The 19804-nt window shown below is 45.1% G+C and overlaps 1 protein-coding gene and 1 non-coding gene across 2 annotated transcripts; one reads left to right on the plus strand and one right to left on the minus strand.

The window, feature by feature from the left end:
* Positions 1-1408: 1408 nt before the first annotated feature.
* LOC149346463 (uncharacterized) lies at positions 1409-17059 on the minus strand. Its single transcript, XM_089541342.1, has 5 exons — positions 16946-17059; positions 13202-13341; positions 12991-13052; positions 2998-3081; positions 1409-1557 (listed from the first exon to the last, which is right to left on the minus strand). Exons 1-5 carry the CDS (start codon positions 17057-17059, stop codon positions 1409-1411), a joined length of 549 nt encoding a protein of 182 aa, XP_089397468.1.
* TRNAT-GGU (transfer RNA threonine (anticodon GGU)) lies at positions 4302-4373 on the plus strand. Its single transcript has one exon. It is a non-coding gene; the product is annotated as a tRNA-Thr (tRNA).
* Positions 17060-19804: the final 2745 nt, after the last annotated feature.

Raw genomic sequence — 19804 nt, forward strand, 5'->3', positions numbered from 1 at the left:
CCTGCCATGACGCGTCTTTGATCAACGGCCTCCGACCTGCGCTTCGAGACGCACCTGTACATCATATATTAAACTCAAAGTATATTAGTATATACTTCATAACATATTTTTGACAAGGCATGATATAGGTAATATAGTCGTTTTACAAGTATATCTCTGCTTCTTATCTTTGTGTTTATTTTTGAAATGCAGGCTCTGAAGTCATTTACTGGACGCAAAATTTTATTTCGTGTTCGTGCTTTAAGAAAAATTCGTTGCATCCTAGCATGCATCCGAAATGCCCTTTACAGCAGCGCAATTGGGGCAGCACCATAAGAAACGCCTAATGGGATTAGCGTCTGGCCCTTAAAATGTCTTCCTGTCTGTCGCCTTTTGGCGCTGGCATAGCCACCGTGAAAATGTAGTTTCGTCGAAACTCGACAAGTTATTCCAACGCTTATCATTGTGCGAAACCTATACTTGTAATTCAAGTATCCGATACACCGAGAGCAGTATAAGCATCAGATATTCCTTGGTTTTCAAGAGGATGTGAAGAAACTGCATTGAAGGAATACATGACCCGAGAAATAGAATGATGTCTCATTGGTGCTCCTTCTTTGCGAATACGAGCAGTTAACTGTGGTATTGATCACAATGACATAACATAAAAAGGTAATGAGGCCTGCTTATTATGAGCACTGATTCAAAAAAAGGATTCCTGGGCCTCTCCATGGCTGTCTGAAAGCTTGAGTGCAGCAGAAACCTGTAAGTCGTTTTGTTTTATCGCGTGAAAATGACTACATTCGTTAATCTGGTCATGGTGATTATCGCCACATGGCAGCCAATTGTTCTTGTGCACTCTATGCAAAACGCCGCAACATGCTTTGCATCACGCGTTCCCTAACTTGGCACAGCGTTTTAATAATGTAGTGGTCGATTAGCTAGCATGTCGGTAATTATCCTCAAAGGCTGGTTGCTAAGCATAAGCAGCTTCACCGCCCCTGACTCTTTTGCGACGCTCTCCCATCCTGATGTTCTATTGTCCCGTCAGCCCACTCAACTGCTTTCTCTCCTGCCCAGTCACATATTCACCTAATCAGATATTAACAGCGCCTGTTGCTTTCAGCCCCAATCCCATCTTACCCAGCTTGCTCACTTGATAGCCAGGCTGCAAATTGTCGTGCTGGTCAGGTGAATAACACTACATGTTTCCAGAAGAACCGCCAGCGATAAGCAGCCAATACTGAGTTCTAGCTAAAAATCGTACATATGTTCGGCTTGAGATTTTAAATCGCGGTCAAACTGTAGCATTATCAGAGAATTTAAATATTTTATTTCACTTATTTAGAAGACTCCAGCTACAAGGCGATCCCAAACAATGTGGTATTGTTGTTGCATGTCAGATTCCATGGTCAGGTAAAAGAAATTCTTAGCAGGGGAAAAGCATTTGAGCGCACCCTGTAAAAACTGTTTGATTTCTTCGTTGGGTACGATTGGTGAAATGCTCCACACAGTCCTCGCTTGGCCCTTGTTCTAAAGAAGAATTCCGCACTCGGATCTCGTACCAGCCAAAGTACTCTAAAAATAAAATAGAAATCGTTAATATTGAGTGTTATCCTCGAAAAAAAGAAAACAGACACTGAGAATAACCCACCTTATTCATAGTATTAGTAAATAAAAGGTATATAGCTGTTCCGAACAGAAAAGTAAACGGAACGATAAGCCCTTCTTACTTCTTTTAATAGTTCACAGTACTTGAAAATGCAGCTGTCTTCTTGTGGGCACGTCTGCCCACCTGCCAAGGAGAGCATGAAAATAGCTCTTGAAGGTATCACGCGCAAAGTAACGAATGCCAGTCAGTTTAGTAGGTCATTACCATCATATATTCCCACGTCAGTACTTCTAGACGTGAAATAAGAGCTGGAACATGCTAACATTGTTGCTTTACTACTACGCTGATAACGAAAACATTGAAAATTCTTTACCAACGGACGCCATCTAAAGAATGTAGCGGTGCAGCGTCCCCCCTTCAACTATCTCAGTTTGATGAGCAGATGTGTTTTGTGGTACAAAGGCTGCTGTCTGCTCCTGATTGGACAATGCAATAAAAACGAAGGTGAGCACGTCCAGCCAAACAAGGAGCTCGAACTGAGTTAGGCAATTTGGAGCTCGGCAATATCCTTCCCTTTTTTAATGATCGCACTGCTTTGATTATTCGATTAGTGCTGACAATTTACGGACTGATTGCAAAGAAACACATCATCCTTTTGTTTCATGGTGGATCTCTTACTCTTTATGAATTTATGGAAATTTGTTTGATTTATGCAAACCAGCCTTAGTGTACACTATCTTAGTGAGACGTAAGTTTTGTAATTGTCGAGGGCATCCCAACACTAAAAAAAAATAAGAGGATGTGTTTCATGCCTGGAGTAGCAACAGGCTTGTGTATTCTGTTTTTTTTTCTTGTATGGTGGCTTGCCGGCTCCCAAAAAAAAATCCGTCAATAGATTGTGTACCTCAGTTTCATGCCCTTTTTATTGTGCTGAGCTCCTCGACATGTTTTCACTGCGGCCTGAAAGGCCGCAGCTATGGAGTTATTGTATGAGGACAGCAAAGAAACAAAGCGTCTTCTTTAACAGGCTAACGTATGCCGCAGGAAAAAAAAAGCAGACATATAATATTGTATTTTCGCTGCAACCACTCATGATCTGGGTCTTTTTTGTCTAGTAACCTCTGTTCAGCTTGTTAAACCGAGCCGCATCAAATAATCAATCCAATTTATTTTATTTCCCGAGTGACCTAATTTAGGTGCTGATGCATGCTTACAAGTGAATGCCTCCTGTAATCTTGACGCAGAAACGAATCTGCTACTAAAAAAAGAATATATGTAAAAATCGATTCTTGGTTACCCTGTTCCAGTAAGAAAGGTTCACATTCGATAGTTAGTCTGCCATTCTGTCGTCACTGAAAACTCTTTGTTATATGCGTAGTGAACTGTCAAGCAAGTAAAATATATACCGCCTGCGAAAGCGACGTCGAAGACCCCGCAGGTGCTGTTTTCGTTTTGATATAGCAATTCCTCCGTGGTGTTGGCCCCAGTACCTTGATATGAAAAAGGGAAATAACGGATGGTTTCAGTCCAGCACTGATTACAATATAAGGAGTTTTGAAGCTAGGAAGCAATCTTTAGTTAATCAATGAACGTTGTATTAATTCTCTGCACTATGATCTTCATAATACGCACGGTCCTAATATTTCAACACGATAGCGTTAAGGCTATCGTTGTGCTGAAAATATGGTGTTGTCGTCACCGGCGTTTCGAACGAAAAAGCAAAAAGGCCGCCTATGGCTAACCTGTACGAACATATTCTGGTCGGCCCCACGAAACCTTCTGTGGTAGACAAAAATGGGCCGATCACGTGATTGTGTCACGTTTTCCTCGAGAGCTGATGGCGTCATCACAACATGCCCACCGTGGCAGGTAGCAGTTAAATTAATGACTGGTGGCGAGAGGTTGCTCGGGCAGAGCAATTTGTATCTCAGAAGCCCCACCGGTGGCAGCAGCTGCAGTCGCAGGGCAGCGGCGCATCGCTTAACCGCTTTACCACCATGCCAACGGTAGTATGAGTATTTCCAGGCGTCTGTGAATTTAGAGAATGACTGATACCGCATATATAGCCATCAACCTATTACCGTTAGGTGAATCAAGGCAGAGCTTAAGTGTCTCCTGAAAGTTTTTTTTATGCGAAGAAAACGAACACGCTGTTCATTAAGGTGATGTTGACTGGAAGTGAATGTGTAGTTCCCGTGAACATTTGCATCTTGTTCACTCTCTTCGTCCGTTTACATTGTATTCGCAAGTAGCATCATGCCTTTGCATTCGAGTATGGGGCAAGGCTGCGGCTGCAGAAAAAGCTCGCATTCAAGTTCCTCTCTGAACACTTCATAAACCATGTCTTCCGAAAATGCTTATACTGAGGTCAATGATAAAAGTGATATCTGGTTTCCTGCTCTGCTTTCCAACAAAAAGCTTCGGCAACGCGCGTTAATTTTGAAGAAGAGTGTTTGCCTCATTGAATGAACATACAAGATGAAAAAATGTAAATTTTGTATGTGCCACCGGCCAAAAGGAAACAGAGAAAGAAAGATTCAACACTGGCGTCACGTATCACTATCCGTCACCTATTGTGGGGACCTGCCCCGCTTGTCCCCTGTGATTGGCTTCCCCGCGATGCACTTTACCTGGGTGGCGCTGATGAACACTCTCAAGGTTAGGTTATTTGTATACATAAATACCCGTGAAAGCAGAAGGTTTGACAGCCGTCGCCGTAGCTCAGAGGTAGAGCACCGGACGGGTAATTCGGAGGTCGTGGGTTCGGATCCCACCGGCGGCATGTGGTTGTTTTTTCTTCTGCTCTTCTAATCAATTAGCTTTAAGCGACAACATATTGAGTAATATTCTTACTAGATCAACACCACAAAAAAATTAATTAATTAAAAAATCCCCTGTGCTTCTTGGTTTCTGTGGCTGTTGGCTTCTCTCATATTTACCTACCATAGTTAGTTACCTTAACTAACAAGAGACGGCGCCGGCGCCGCAGCGACTGGAGCGCCACGGATGGCGTGATTGCTGCGCTCGCTCGCACATGGGGGGGGGGGGGGGGGACTGCCCTTTTCGGCTCGGGATTTGAGCCGCGTACCAAGGTGTCGGTGCGGCGCTATTCTTAATCTTCCTAAGAATCTTCCGAAGCCTAATCTTCCCCTGCTTCTGTAGAGTTCGATATTTATATGTCAAATGCGGATTTACCATATTTCAACAGAGCGAAGAAACAAGGACTATGCAATAAATATACACAAACGAAGCGCTTACTATCAATCGAATTTTTTATTACAAAAGACTTACAGGAATAACGCCTTCAAACCTGGCGTGCAGGCACACAAGATAAGAAAGCGAAAATGAATTTACGCAGCCTGGGGCGCTATGCCGGAAGGCCCGAGTTTGGCGCTCGCCCGAGTTTCATCCGAGTTCGCGATGACGGCAGTCAGTGAACGAAGATAGCGCGGAACGTGCCCACGCAGCGGAGAATAAAATGTAGAGATAAAGCCAGGTAAAGGCGATACAAGCGCACCCTGCGCGCCTCTTTCACACTTCAAACACAATACACTGCGCAATACCAGGCTGCAGCGCTACCTGAAGTTATCAGTGCCATACCAGCAATCGCGAAATCGTGACTTCTCTGCTATCTATCTGCACACTCGCCGCAAGCTGTTTGACACGCCTTTTCGGGCGCGTCAAAGGCGTGCATAAGGCGTGTCTTCTCTTTCAGGCTCTATCTGTCTCTCTATTTCCGAAGACGAACAGTGCGCACTAGGTGCACTCTTGTACCAACCCTTTCTCTTCTCTCGAATACGTTAAAAGGCAACAGATAATATTATAAACGTTTTGTTCATTTCCAAATGTATTTTTAAAATCTGAATCCAATGAAGCGTTGTTGAAAAGCATAGCTTTAGGAAATTAACAAAGATTTGACGCTTTCTGCCGCTAGTGGCGATAGTGAGGCCATTGCTTGCAGCGTGGCTTGCATACGAACTAGAGCGGCAGCCCACCTTGCCGAAAACGAGAGAGCTCCTGCGTTGATACGCCGCCGGTAGCGCTACCTTCGACTGCAATGACTGGGCAACTACTACACGCTGAATCTGTCTTATTTTTCGGCCATTGCGATAATATATTTTATTCTGTCGTATATCAAAATATAACAGTCATGCATCTTCCGGCTTGCATAATACACAAAAGCAAAAAACTGAATGCACTGCATCCCCGCGTCACTGCTGCTCTCTGCAGTGACCTCAGGTGGAGTTCTCCGCTGCTACGGCCGCTGCCGCACCCCGCTATGGCCAACCATTGCTTTTAGTACGCTTTTGGCGAATCTCAGCGGTAGAAATTGTCCGTGCGAGCGGCTGTGATGCGGTGTGAGAAAAAAATTGCTGTTTGGCTGTATTCAATGATTCATTACAAATGCCTGTTCTGTGTGACGCCTCTTTAGTGCACTGCGGATGCGAAGATCGTGCTACCAAGCGACACAACTCATCCTATGTCATCAGACGCTGACTAAAAGCTGTGAAGGTGGTGGCGCGCGTATCTGCGTAGTATTTGTTTACGTCGCGCACTTCAAGGTTTTGAGGACTGGTTTCGTCACTAACGTCGATCGCCGTTGTATACCGCAGTGACATCGCAATAATATCGTTCGGGCAGGTGAGGGATCCTGTTTGTAATAATGGAATCGGACTTATAACAGAGAAAGGTGTTACGGTTGTGAAGTGCGCAGTGCTTGCGTGCTGGAAATTACGAACTCTTTATTGCACTGGGTCTGGAGCAGCGACCGTTTGTCGATCCCGGATGTTTTGACACATTGATGCTGAGCTTTATCACCGATGAAAGGGCGGCCAAGCCAAACACCTGGGATGTGATGTTGGAGTAGGACGTGCTCCAAGCACAGTTTCGTCGTCGTGCTCCGTGTTTGACGCCTTGCAAGCGGGTGTGACGCGCCGTCAGCGTTGTGCTGTGTCTTACGTGGTTGCAGCAGGCTATAATGTTGTGCAATCTTGGTATGCGAGCGAAGAAATTGGCGGCTGTCGCCGCGTTGCGTGTCCTTCGCAGAGGAGCTTAGATTAATCAGCGAAGACGTCCATTTTGCCTGTTATACTTCGATGGTCAACATCGTCGATGTCTGTCAGCAATCAGCACAGCCGCGCAGCATACCTGTAGCTGGCAGGGATGTTGGGAGTGGCCCACCCATAGCGCGTACGCCTATAATTTATGTACGGCACGCCGGGGGCGTGACCAATGGTTTTGATTGACAGGTGAACTCGGAGCTAAACTCGTGAACGGTGAAGTGCCCCGAATTCATCTCGGGACTGTCATGGCGGCAGCAGCAGCAGCCTGGGTCATCGCTTCCTCTGACGGCAAATGCCAGTACGGCTGGCTGGACCCGTTTACTGCCATGGCCGACGGCGAATTCCAGCGACATTTTCGCCTCTCCAAAACATCGGTACGATGGTTGTGTAAAGAGTTAGGCGACGACCCACGCCTGCGGAGAGTGCGTGCCGGGCCTCATTCGCTTTCGGTCGAAGAGCAAATCCTCTGCGCCCTCCGGTTCTTCGTGACTGGGAGCTTCCAGGGGAGCGTCGGCTCAGACCGCTTTATTGGACGCCACCAAAGCACTGTGAGCCGCTGTGTCAGGGACGTCTCTGACGCGTTTATCGACGCGGCTGTGCAGAAGCGGTGGCTCGCTTTCCCCACAACTGCGGCCGAGCGTGCGTATGTTAAGGAGCATTTCCTTCTGCGCGGCGGCATCACAGACGTCGTGGGATGCGTCCACGGGACCTACATTGGCGTAAAGGCCCCTTCGAAGTCCAGCCCTGACATGGTGAAGGCCAACTATTTCACGAGGAAGGCACATTATGCATTGAACACAATGGTTGTAAGAATGCTCTGTTTTTGCTTTCATGCATGTCATGGTTAATAGAATATTCTACCATTGATTAGTGATAGTGGTCCGTGTACTGTGCAGTGTCAGTGGATGTTAAGGAACACCATATGGTTGAAGTTATTGGCAGCCCTTCACCATGGCATGCCTCATCGCTTGAGTTACTTTGGGGCATTAAACCTCAAAAACCGCTTCCGTTTATCAGTAACTGAGCAGTTTTACACACAGTGTAGATAATTTTTTGTTTTACCTCATGTTTGCGCATGTAATATGTGCATGGATTTTTCCAGCTATTTCATGCATGCATTTCAATGGGTTTTTAAACGGTAGCTTTTGTGTCACTTGGCAGATTGCATTCTTATGCAATATTCATAGTCGCAATAAACGTTTCACTTTGGCTGAAGTGGAAAAGCTCCTGCCGGAAGCACTGGCGTCTGTAAGCCAGGAAAACTGGCAAAACTGTTGTGTTCATGTGGAGCAAGTTGAGGCTGAAGCATGGCAACGCGATATGATTGTTGACGCTGAAATTGAACCGGTTGTCTTCAGCATTTCTGACTCGTGCAACTCCTCCTCTGATGAGTCGAGCACTGATCCCAGTGATGAACATTTGAGTGATTTGATTTGAGTGATTCCAGTGATGAAAATTTGAGGTTTTCGTTTTATCAAATAGCGTTGTTCGATGGCTCCACTTTTTTTTTCAATTTTGGAGCACTTGAATGATTGTGTGTTGGTGTACATCCCTGCACGTGTCCTTTAATTTGTATGCACTGTGATCCATGCCACTGGCTGCTTCCAGAATAAACCATTTCTCTCAAACACTGCGGGGTCAGCATTCTTTATTGTCCTGTCTCATTTATTGTTTGCTCTTTCGAAATATTTTTTTCCTAGCGTTGTACAACTTTTTCTGCATTCGTAGTTGACGCTCCCACAGTTTGGAACTTTTTTTACCTGGCTGCATGAAAATCCTGCCTGAGCAGCTTCTGCTCTTCTAGGAGAGCAGGGAAATCGAGCCAAGCTGACTCTTGAGGCAGTACTATTTTCTGTCACTGTGTGAATCAACACTACGTTCAAAATTTAACACTGAGCATGGGAAAACAGGCCTTATCGAGGTGGTGTGTGTAAAAATAATTTGACCAATCGGTTTAAATATACTGCTCTTTTGCCGCATATAATAGCCAAGTTATAGAGCTCTCTTCAATGACAAAGGAAAACGCGCTTTGCTTAAGAACGAGAGATATCTTAACAAAAACAAAAGAATTGCAGATATGCACAAGAATGTGACACATATACAGTGAGAAAATAGGCGATTAAGAAGCCTAGAACATGATTTCTGCGCTCTTGCATGATAAACCAGCATTCTAAATTAACAGACATCTTGCTTCTGAACTTTGCGATCAGTAAAAAATAATTTTTGTCGCCAAGTCCTTTGGGCTATTCTACAGCACAGTGCCAAAGTCGGTCCCAGACTATTTTGGCGAAGACTGGATCAGCCGCTAACCGGTTGCACAGAACAATTCATAACATGCCAGGTACCTTACGAGAGGCTAAAAAAAAAGTGCGCTCCTCGGCAACGGCGAAATCGAAAGTTGCAGACGGCCACTTTTTAATGGGGCAACTGCTAATTAATTAAACCCGACGAATGAATGTCATCTTTCGCACAAACCTCTCGCCTGCATCTAAAAAGTATAGTCACAGTGCTGCAGAATCGGGAAGAAAACCGCCACTGCTGACCAAAAGCCGGTGCGAGCTTATTGACAACGAATTTCGGACAGCTCACATTAACGCGGTATGCATCAAATGAACAGATGCATGCAGTTCATTTCAGAACACGGCATAATATTCAAGCGATTCTGAACAAAACGAGTTTTCTCATTGAGGTCATGCGAAATTCAACTTGCGATGAAAAAAAAATCTGCGAAAAAATAAGTTTCACCATGCGGGATTTGAACCCACGCACTCCCATTGCCTGTCGGCTCTCCGGAGCGACGCGTTAGACCACACGGCCACAGAACAGCGCGGAGTAATATACCTGTCTTTATTTTTTTTTTTGCGGCCTACTTCCGTAGCCTTCACAGCGTTGCACATGTGCCTCGTCGCCTTTGGCAAATCAGCTGATGACGGGACCGTAGCGTTGGTAGCGTTCCCTCGCGGTACAAAGCAAAATTTAATAATGCATGAATCACTCTAGAGAGCTTTAAATCCAAATCTTGCACACTATAAAATGCTTATAAAGATGTACTAAGTGCATTATAAATTTCAACAAACCTTGTTTGTCTAATTGCACACGCAATGCACTTGGTGGAGCGACACACAAATGAAAAGTGCACCGGCGGTTGGCTCACGTGACCCGTTCTTTGTAGACCGCCCAAGAAGCCCATGAGGTGGCGCCGATGTGATGATAAAGCACGGAATATATCCAGATGACCCAATGAAGTTGGAGGCGTGACGGGGGTGGGATTTTGTCTTGCTACCATTAGTTAACTCATCCGAGGGCGTCGCCAGAGCTCGGGAAGATTCCGAGTTTCAGCAAACTCGGGCCTTCCAGCGTAGCACCCCTGATAAAGTTTTGGCCTGTGGGTTAACTCGTTTCGTGCTAGAATTATGGGACTAATTTGACTGAATTAACGTGTGGTGTATAAAAAAGAAGAATATACAAACAGCCTCACGAGAACGCGATAACACTTGCGTAATTATAGTACTCAGCGATGTGTCGGCAGGCACTGAGATTAGGATACGTAAATAGATGCCTGAAGACTTTATGGTCGTAATTTTATCAAGTATACATTTCTGTTATTTCAAAACAATAGCAATTATTGTATTAAGTCGACAAAATACCCGCACTTTTTGGTAACAAAATACTCAGCGAAAAATAACGAAGTATTGTAGAAAATTACCGTAATTTATTTCCTGTTATTTTTATCACAGTATGAGTAAACAGACCACAAGTAAATCACCACCGAAAGGTAAATTAATAAATAACTGCAAGGGACGCCTTGCATTTTGAAAGCTGCGAACTTGTCAACCGTTCTATTTTAAACCGTAGTGTACTATGCACGAGGCGGGCCGCGCGTGTATTAGATATTCCCAGGAAAGGAGAAAAACAGCACTCTGGTATTCTGCCCGACATATCACCGCCGCTGATCTCTGACCCGTGTAGCGCAGTCTCAGCCTACGTCATTGTGCGTTTATTTATGACGCGAAAAATAAGCGCCGTGGTGTTGGGCATGTTCAACATCAGTACATTTTTTCCCTTCTAACATATCCTTAATGCCCCAGGAGTCAAGATAAAATAGAACAAATATGATATTTATGCATGTTGCTTGAAACTAGAAGTTTAGCGACAGCAAGCTTAAAATTTTATTGTTTTGTGTGAGGATATTATAAATGGTTTTCCTGAAATTTAATTCTATAAATTTTCTTTTAATAAAATGACATGGCTTTTTGGAAGACATGCCCTGACGAGAGTGCTAGTAGAATATTTAAAAGTGGCACCAACGCTTTGGTGCACTTCTTGTAGTCATTGCTTGTTCATCTCTTTTTGAATTCGAAGCAGCCGAAAACTACGCATTCTTTGCGTCGTTGAATACTACAATCAAAACAAGCCAGAAACCGAGCTCGTTCATGCAAATAGGCCATTGTGAGCAGTAATTTTTGTTGTTATAAAACTCGGAACCTCCTTGCGATTTTTCGCTACAGTGCGAATGCAACGACGGGTCGGATCAACGCTAAGCCCAGGTAGAAGCAAAATTTATAAAGGCTTCCCAGCACTTACGTCTCCAGTAGCTGCAGTGTGCGAGTGCCTTTTTGAAGCCTTTAGCGGCGTCTTACGACCCCGCGTCGAACCCGATAACGAAGGCTGCAGGAAAGAATACGAGGGCCCTACGCGGGGCAATAACGTGATCATACGTGAGTCCTTCCAACGTGAGGATAATGAAAGTTGTGCGATACCTTTCTGCGGGAGTGTCACACAGGGTCGAGGGCATCCATGGAGCATGTCATGCTTGGATATCCACAAACAGAGATTTAGCAGTGAAAATAACTGACATGATACAATGCGCCTAAGCAAGGTGAACTACAGGCTCCGCTACTGACCACTAAAAGTTAAACAAACTATTATTTTACTCTAGCGACCAAACCCTCTCTTTGCAGCCCCATATTAAGCTGTAAGAGTTCACCAGCGCCAGTGTTGCACAAGAAGGAAAGTTAATCGCCCTCTTCTGGCGTACTGTCAGAGATGCGAGCTCAAGGGAAAAATAATGTATAGATTCTCGCATACCAAATTAGCATTTCATTATAACAATGACATTGAATTTTTGCTAAATTTTCTAAACAAACGGAAGCAGAATTGGATAAACGTCGGTGTGTCTTGTTACTTTACTTTTTAATGTCACCTTATCCTGCTGTTTATCGTGCTGTAAAAGGTATGGTTTTAACGCAGGTACATCGAGCAGGACAAGCGTAAGCAATTGCGGCAACACCGCCTCAAATACAACCGCATGAAAAGACACACCACGAGCAGCGCACGTCTATCGCTGCTCGGCGGTTGCTCGCGGGATTCCGACTCCGATGGCTATCGCGAACCGGGAACGGGGCCAGCGCAGCGTCCGGGCGACGCTGTGTCGGAGGAAGTAGTATTAGTAAATAAAATTTGCAGTGGCTTTGCTCGGGTATGCCAGGATATACGTAGTGAAAGCTATGTATATCCTGACTGCCGCCTCAACTGTGGTTGCGGCACACGCGAGCTCTCCTTTTCAATCCTCCTGCATGATATCTGGCATGCGAGACAGCTAGCGAAGCGAGCGGTGGCGAGCGCAACGACGAGGTAAGCGGTGTGACGTCATACCAACCACCGCGGGGGCTCCGCGGCGAGGCGCGCTGTGTGAGGTCATGCCAGATGGCGCGGCGAGCGCGTGGCGTCCTGCAGCCAAGGCGGTTGCAAGGCAATGGCTCAAGGTCGGTCTCTGTGCCTCCTCGGAGCACCGCCACAGCGAAATTTCAAGTGCGTGGCCATTGTAGCTCTCGCTACAAAACAATTATTTCGGAGGAAAACAGCAGGGACATAGTTGGTGTATAGGCCATGCAGGGGCCCTAGGAGTATAAACGATCTCGTGGGGTGCTGGTACCGTCGACAGTGGTGGACCAAACCAAAAACATCGCAATATCCTACTCGGCGTTTACCTATCGGACTGAATAGGGTTTTTGCACTAAAAAAAATATAGTGCAATGGGCACGAAACACATTTTGTAGGATTCGATATTTGGTTAGTTTACGTTGCTCACTCTCCGGAAGTGCGCTTTACCAGCACGTGTAAAATCATATGGCGCTGGGTTATCTGGCGAATACAGTTTTAGCTGCGTCTAATCTAGTGCCTAGCAGCGTAATTGTACAGAAAAAACCCATTTAATACCGAGTTCACAAAAACAGATTCACCATGTAAAATTTTCCGATAGATAAACCTCAAGACGTTTTAAAACTGACACGCAAGGAATCAAAAGATAGAAGAAATTGCAGCATGCCAACCTACTTAGCGGTCCCACGAGCATTCTGTTATTAAATACCAGACCCCAGAGAGGTGTAGTTGAGTTTCTGAAAGAAAGCAAAACGTGAACTTTTATGGGACACACTTCGTCTTAGCTGAATTGCTACTAGAGCGTATGTAACCCTGTCCTACTTGGGCAGCATTGCTGCCTGCAGTATTTTTACGTAAATAAATAAAGAAAGATATAAAAACATACCTCCCATCAGTCGTGTAAATCGTTCGATTGAAGTAATAGTCGTATCTCCTCTTGTTTATGTGGTCCATCACGTCCACTTTGCAAACATTGCGCAGCTCAGAGGAGTTGTACACCCATATTTTCTCAGTTGTGTTCACGAACTGGAATGATAGAACTTAGGTAGCGCGATATTTCGCAGAAAGTCTGTAGAACTTTAAAGTGAAGAAATATAGATGCATTGAAAGCAGACTAGTTCTCGAAAATTTCCGTACTGTGAGCTATTTTAACAAGTAGTTTTACAAGTGTCACGACTAGCAAAGACCAGCTGGCCTTGTTTTTCTGAGCTGAATCAAACGCAAGCGTTTAGTTGAGTAGAGTGAGAAAAAATTACCGACGATTACGTTACTTCCTAATGAGAAATTTGAGCGCAGCAAATAAGCTGTTTCACCTTATCGATAGATTGAGGCAAAGAAATCGAGCAACACATGTATGCGCTATCACAACGCCGCCGATGCCGACACAAACAATATGATACCCTCGCTTCCGCAGCGCTAAGAACCAGGTCTAGCCGTGGGAAGGTGGTCACGTATTCGTCGACGTGCCGGGGCCTACGTGAAATAACCGGCGCGTCGGCAACTGAAGAGCACCCTATCCGCCACACAAGAACAGGGGGGGGGGGGGGGGGGGAGACCCTTTCCTCCTCTTTCTGCATGGCGGCGACGGTGTTCTATGCAGTCACGTTATCTTGACTCTCTAGCGGCGTCAGCGGCATCCAGCGGTATCAGTCGGTCGCTGCTAGCGCTGGGGGGATGAAAGGGGGGCGGAGCCGGTTACGAGGCCTACGACAACGCCGACGACGACGCGAAACCCAGGAACGGACGCCAAAGAGCTGCGCTCTAAAAGCAAAAAAGAACCTGTACACAAACAAACCATACGTAACATTTATTAAAGGGCACGCAGAAGCGTAGGGACATGCCTGGACGAGCGACGCCATAAACATGCCCTCGAATGCTATCGACGAAGCATTATAAAGAGGAATATTTTACGGGTTTTAGATGTATACATGCCAGATTGCGATTTTTAATTGAACATATGATCTCGAAACTTTTACAGAAAACTTGAAAGTGGCTCCAAAGCTGGGCGGCTGGTGGGCGGGGGGGGGGGGGGGGGGGGGCGGGGGCGGGCGGCGTGTAAACTGTCGAAGCATTTCTCAGCGAGGGAGCTATCGCTGCGCCGAAGCAGCAAATTCGTCACCGGCGACAGTACTCGCCAATGTTCGAAACGGTTTAATGTCGCTGGCACTGCTGTCACCACAGATCCGGTGCCGCAGCAACAGAAGAAGCCTACGCGACAGTCTAAAGCCGAAGAAGCTACTTCCCAGCCGTTTAGTGTTCCTTCAGTGCTGGGTCGGCACCGCATCCAAAGCACAGGCGGGGATGGCGTCGTCCGCCTGTAGATTGATCTCTCTGATGATGATGATGATGTCCTCAAGCTGAATATTCTTCGTATGACTGCGTGCCATTTTGTACTGGGAACTTCGTCTTCGCCGTCTTATATTGAGAAATTCATTCCTTATCGTCTAACGAGAAAAAAGAAAGCGCCGGCGCATTGTGAGTGCACACGAGGGAGCCTAATGTGGTATCAGTTCCACCTTAGCCCTTGCGGCGGCGTCCTACATTGCCCCCGTTCCACGTCAAGAGAAAAAAACGCACATATCAGTAGTATCATGCTTTGATCTCACTGCGATTAGCTTTACACATTTCTCTTAAACTTTTTTCTACCCGCACTCTTTCTGAGTCACGAACTCGTACTAGAAAACAACAGCTAGGAAACGTGAAATTGCAAGAAACCATCATCGAAATGTGCACCATTCATAAACAGCGACTAACCTTAATATCACATAATAACGAAGAAACTGTGAGCGTCGCCAAAGCATTAACCATAAAAAAAGGAAAATGGATGCGCATTCTCGCGAAAAAATAAAGCGAATCTTCACCAAATTCAAAGGGGGCAACACAAAGCTCAACAGCGCTGAAAGGATAGAAAAGACAATCACGTCTCAAAGACGCAAAATGTGAACCCTTATAAAAGTCACAAATAATGTGTTAAAGCGCTAAATGTAAAGCCCAGTGCATGAATCGTGCGTAGCTTCACCGATTTCGTATGTGCTATTTCAAATAATTCATACTGTGTTCTAGGCACTTGCTGAAACCCAGAGGTATCTGAGCCGCCTTTATGCCCATTCAACACTGGCTTATTCAGCTGGAGTATTTCTTCACTATTCAAGCTATAGAGCATAACGCATGGGATGATTCGTCTGCTTAATAAAAACTGAGTCAATTTGTTCAATAAAACGAAAAAATTAATTTTCGGCTCATAAGTGCAGAAATGTGCCATTTCTTTGACATTAATGATTTACCGCGTTAGATTTCCCTTAAAATCTGACTGTATGCAGACTACTTAGTGTTATATACAAATTCTTTGCCTTATCTTCCCCTTCATGAATTTTTCATCAGATTTTTCAGATAAAGTGAAACAATGTCAATTCTCCGGTCAATGTGGTCATACGATTTGGTCCCTGCGGTGTCGTAAGTTTCTCGTGTATTAAGGCCGGGGCTGAGTGAACGGCGAGGTCAGTTATAGTCTGGCAGGCTTTGGAACATGCCAGGTAGCATGGACTAGGAACACGCGGCAGACGACCAGGACAGGCGCACAGCGCCGAAGTACCGAGACCAGGATGATAAAGTGCCCCGCACCTCACCAGAAATGATACTTTACGGCAAGTCGACGATGAGCCAATGATATGACAGACGGTGATGACACGATTTAATGGTTTCGCACCTTGCGTGAGCCTTAATGCCCATGCCACTGCCTGCTTCGTCTTCTTCTAGTACGTGACAATAAGCAGCGAAAAAAAAATAAGAATGTAATTTGGGAGCAGGAATCCGCAAGTAGTCTCTTTGGACCCTTCCATATTTTATGCGAAGCATATTACTAGAGCTACACTACAGCCCGTCGAGCGCCGCGGTGGAGCCACCATTGACCTTTAGCGTGACCACGTGACAACATGACGTCACAGCAGAGGAGAGATGGGCTGCCGGCTCGCGCGGTCGGCCGCGGCGGTGGAGGCTCCACATCAGAGGCGCGGCGGCTGACCACGTGACAACATGACATCACAGCAGAGGAGAGATGGGCTGCCGGCTCGCGCGGTCGGCCGCGGCGGTGGAGGCTCCACATCAGAGGCGCTGCAGCTGACCACGTGACGCTACAACAGCGGTATAAAGCTGAGCTTGCCTTGCTCTCCGGGTGCCAAGAATGCTGTTGTAGCCGGTGCTGGGGCAGCGGTTGTACACTCTGCATTGAATTCACCGATGATCCCGTATATAGCTGCCACGGCAATCCTTGCTACACTTCTAGTGGTTGTATTAAAATGACCAAGTATTCAACCAAGGAAAGCCATGTATTACCAAGCCTAGCCATCAATATGCTTCGCATCTGAGTAGGCTTAACCTTAGCTAAGCCTCAGCCATTTTTTAGGAATCACCAGCGTTTTTAACCAAATCGTAGTTGGAGCTACTTAGGCGTCATTTCCTATGCATCGTGCATTTCGCTGAGTACTCTCGCCAAGATGGCCGCTGATGCCATCTTGGTTCATTCTGAAGATTAGTGGCGAATTTCTTACGACTTGCGCCACAGCTTCTTTTCTACTCTTAAACAGAAGAATGCTGATTCCTCACAGTAAGCAAGAAGAAATATGAACATTACCTTGAACAGGTCTTCCGGCTCACACCACCTACTAGCCATTCCATTTTGCATAAAAATGAGAACAATAACAATGAAAAAAGGCGGCAAGGCATATAGTGGCTTCGCTGCGTTCATTATGAGAGCCTTAGCTGTAATGGCTGGGCTGCAGATTCAACCAGCTTATAAAGGAACAGCGGCAAATACGTGCTAGAACTGAGCTGCCTAATCATTTTTCAATGCATAGAAAATTCCTTTTGTTTTCTTTGAAGTTCATGAGATGTTTTGTTTGTTTTTATTAATTATTTAAACGACGAACGTTTCCTTTTCAATCAGCTTGCGGGCAGAGCTCCATTATTCTGTCGCTAAAAGTTATGTTTTCACACCCTAAGAATGATTGCGCCTCTTCGGTCTAACGCATTAAGAAATTTTGAAAGCCGTACACGTACAATTTCCACCGTGGAGTTTCGCTTATCTTCTTTCAATTCATCTTTAAGGTCATTGATTCTTGGCTTCTAAAAGCCGGTAACTTTGGATGAAATTTCAAGTGGTGCGCTTGGTGAGCAATTTTGCAGCAGCTGTACGTTAGGTACTATGATTGATGTTATACTTCCGAAATTTCTGCTAGGCCATGATTTTTTCATTAAACGGCGTACATCCTCCTAGAGAAAACAAACCGATCGCTAAACAAGGTGGCTACTACGACAGCTATGAGTGGTGCAAAATCTTTGTTGATAATTTATGTTTGTGGGCACTCCTAAAAACTTAACAAGTGGGAGGCAGCAATAGCACCTTTGTTCTTTCTCGGACGCTGTGTACCTTTCGCAAATATTCCTGCGAACACCTAGCGAGGACAGGGGCATCATTCATAAATAAAGAAAAGGTGCGCCATTGCATATAGTTCTAAGCTTCCTGTCGAAAACGCAGTAAACTCTCACTGTCCAAAGTTAACAAAAAAACTGAAAGTTCAGGAGCAATACAAAGCCATTGTTCACAAGCAGTCAGTGCAAAGGAGGCTTATACAGCCTTAAGAATTTCTGTCTGTGACCCGCCGTACACAAAGGGTAAGATGTCGGTTGTTGCGTATCACTGTGTGAGCCGTTGTCTAGAGATTCTCGCTCGAGGTGACGGCGCTTTGATGGGTTGCGTTCTGTTGCGATGAGCGATAACTGTTGGCGATCGATTACGTGTTCTATGGATTCTATTTGTCGAGCATTAGCCTTCGACTTTGTGTGGGAATTTTATGCATGCTATGTCTTGATAGCAACCCGCTCTCGGGTACTGTAACGTCTACAGTGGAGAAATGGGCTTAAAAAAAATAAGTCGAAAACAAAACACGCTTCAATTCATAAAATAAGTCATGAACAAAGACCGTCGCTGTTGACTCCTCATTTAAACCATGTTTTCTAATAAAAAACATGTTAACAAAGCAAAATGGCTTGAATGAGAGTAAGCAAGGAAACGAAAGCATTCAGAAAACTCGGCCGGAAAAACAACCCACCGCATGTTGGTGAAAATCCTTTCTCATTTGGCGAGTTCATCCACCTGTTTTGTTTTCCTCTGGATTTCCTTTGGATACATTTCAACAAAAAATACATGGTTTTCGTTCCCCTATTCATTGCTGTCACAAAAACCGACGTGTCCACGAAAGGAAGCTTTTGCAACACATCTTCCTTCTATGGAATGTAGATCTATGCATTAAGCACTGCTTGCGCATCCAAGTCGCCATGATCGCCAGAATTGTCAACACTGAGATTTAAAACAATCTCTATATTCCTAATCACCTTGATTCTCCGGCAGGAAACATTTTTCTCATGTTCTTCATCACTGTGTCGTAGTTCAGAGTGAAAGGCAAGTTATAACTTTATTCAATGCTACACCTTTTTTCTCACTTATTTGAGGCACTATCTTTATGATAACGTAAGTATAAGCAATGCGGCTATGAATAACGAAAAGTGTTTGTCTTATGAGGTGAATTTTATGGAACTGGCGCCGAAGAGCTTCTGTGCTCGTGCGAATGGCTGAGATATGAAATTGTTCCCGTTAAGAAGTCGTTACGCTCAAGATTATTATTAACTTTTGGCAACACATTTTATGTACGAAATAGCAGACCACCAAAATGTTCCTGAAAAAACTCATCTGCCGAGAAATCCTTATCTGAGGTCCTGCTTTCGTAATGAAAGCACTGAACTACAATAGAAAAATTTCTGACAAATTTTACTGCAACATTCGGCATGCAAACAAAATATCGTGGAGGAGTCGCACTAGAAAAAAATATTATTGAATGGTCATAGGTTAGTAGCGCAAATAATACAGCGTTAGATGGCTTCATGCCTCAGAATATATGCATGCATTTCAGAGGTAATATATAAGAGTGAAAGCTGCAGCCACTAAGCTACTGTAGCCATGGCCTAGCGGTGAGCGTATCTGCCTTGTACGCTTGAGGTGCTGGGCTTGAAGCTGGTAGGTGCATTCTTGCGGGTGGGCCCACGGCGGCGTGCTTGAGGACGCCGGCGGCAATGGCGCAAAACAGAGGAAAGAGAGAGGAAAAACTAATGCAAGGAAGATTAATTCCGACGAAAAATGAAAAACGGGGTAAGTAGAAAGCCAAAACGCTTTGATTTTTAGGACACTGTCGACTCAAGCGGGTATAGAACTGGTTTTCTTTGTAGAGTGTAGAATATTGCGCCGATGATATGAATACGGTCGCTCTTGTCAACCACATCATAGGCAGGAATGTGGTGATTGAAATGAAGTTAGCAATTGTTAAATGTGGGTGGCAAACGAAATCGGTACAGAAATGTTGCGGCCAAGCCAAAAGAAGGAGTTTCATTGGATTGTGAGGAAGGCTGAGCAGATATTCCAACACGTTGCATGTTGCAT

This window comes from Amblyomma mixtum, chromosome 4 (genome assembly GCF_055824585.1).
Source record: "Amblyomma mixtum isolate Tamu chromosome 4, ASM5582458v1, whole genome shotgun sequence".
NCBI classification, from domain to species: domain Eukaryota; kingdom Metazoa; phylum Arthropoda; class Arachnida; order Ixodida; family Ixodidae; genus Amblyomma; species Amblyomma mixtum.

Bases quoted from the DNA above. Each gene is read 5' to 3' on its own strand.
- LOC149346463 (XM_089541342.1), bottom strand. From the start codon at position 17,059: ATGAACGCAGCGAAGCCACTATATGCCTTGCCGCCTTTTTTCATTGTT. The intron at 3,082-12,990 runs GTAGGTTGGCAT...TTTCATATCAAG, and splicing joins AATGCTCGTGGGACCGCTAA to GTACTGGGGCCAACACCACG. The intron at 1,558-2,997 runs GTATATATTTTA...TTTTATTTTTAG, and splicing joins CGACGTCGCTTTCGCAGGCG to AGTACTTTGGCTGGTACGAG.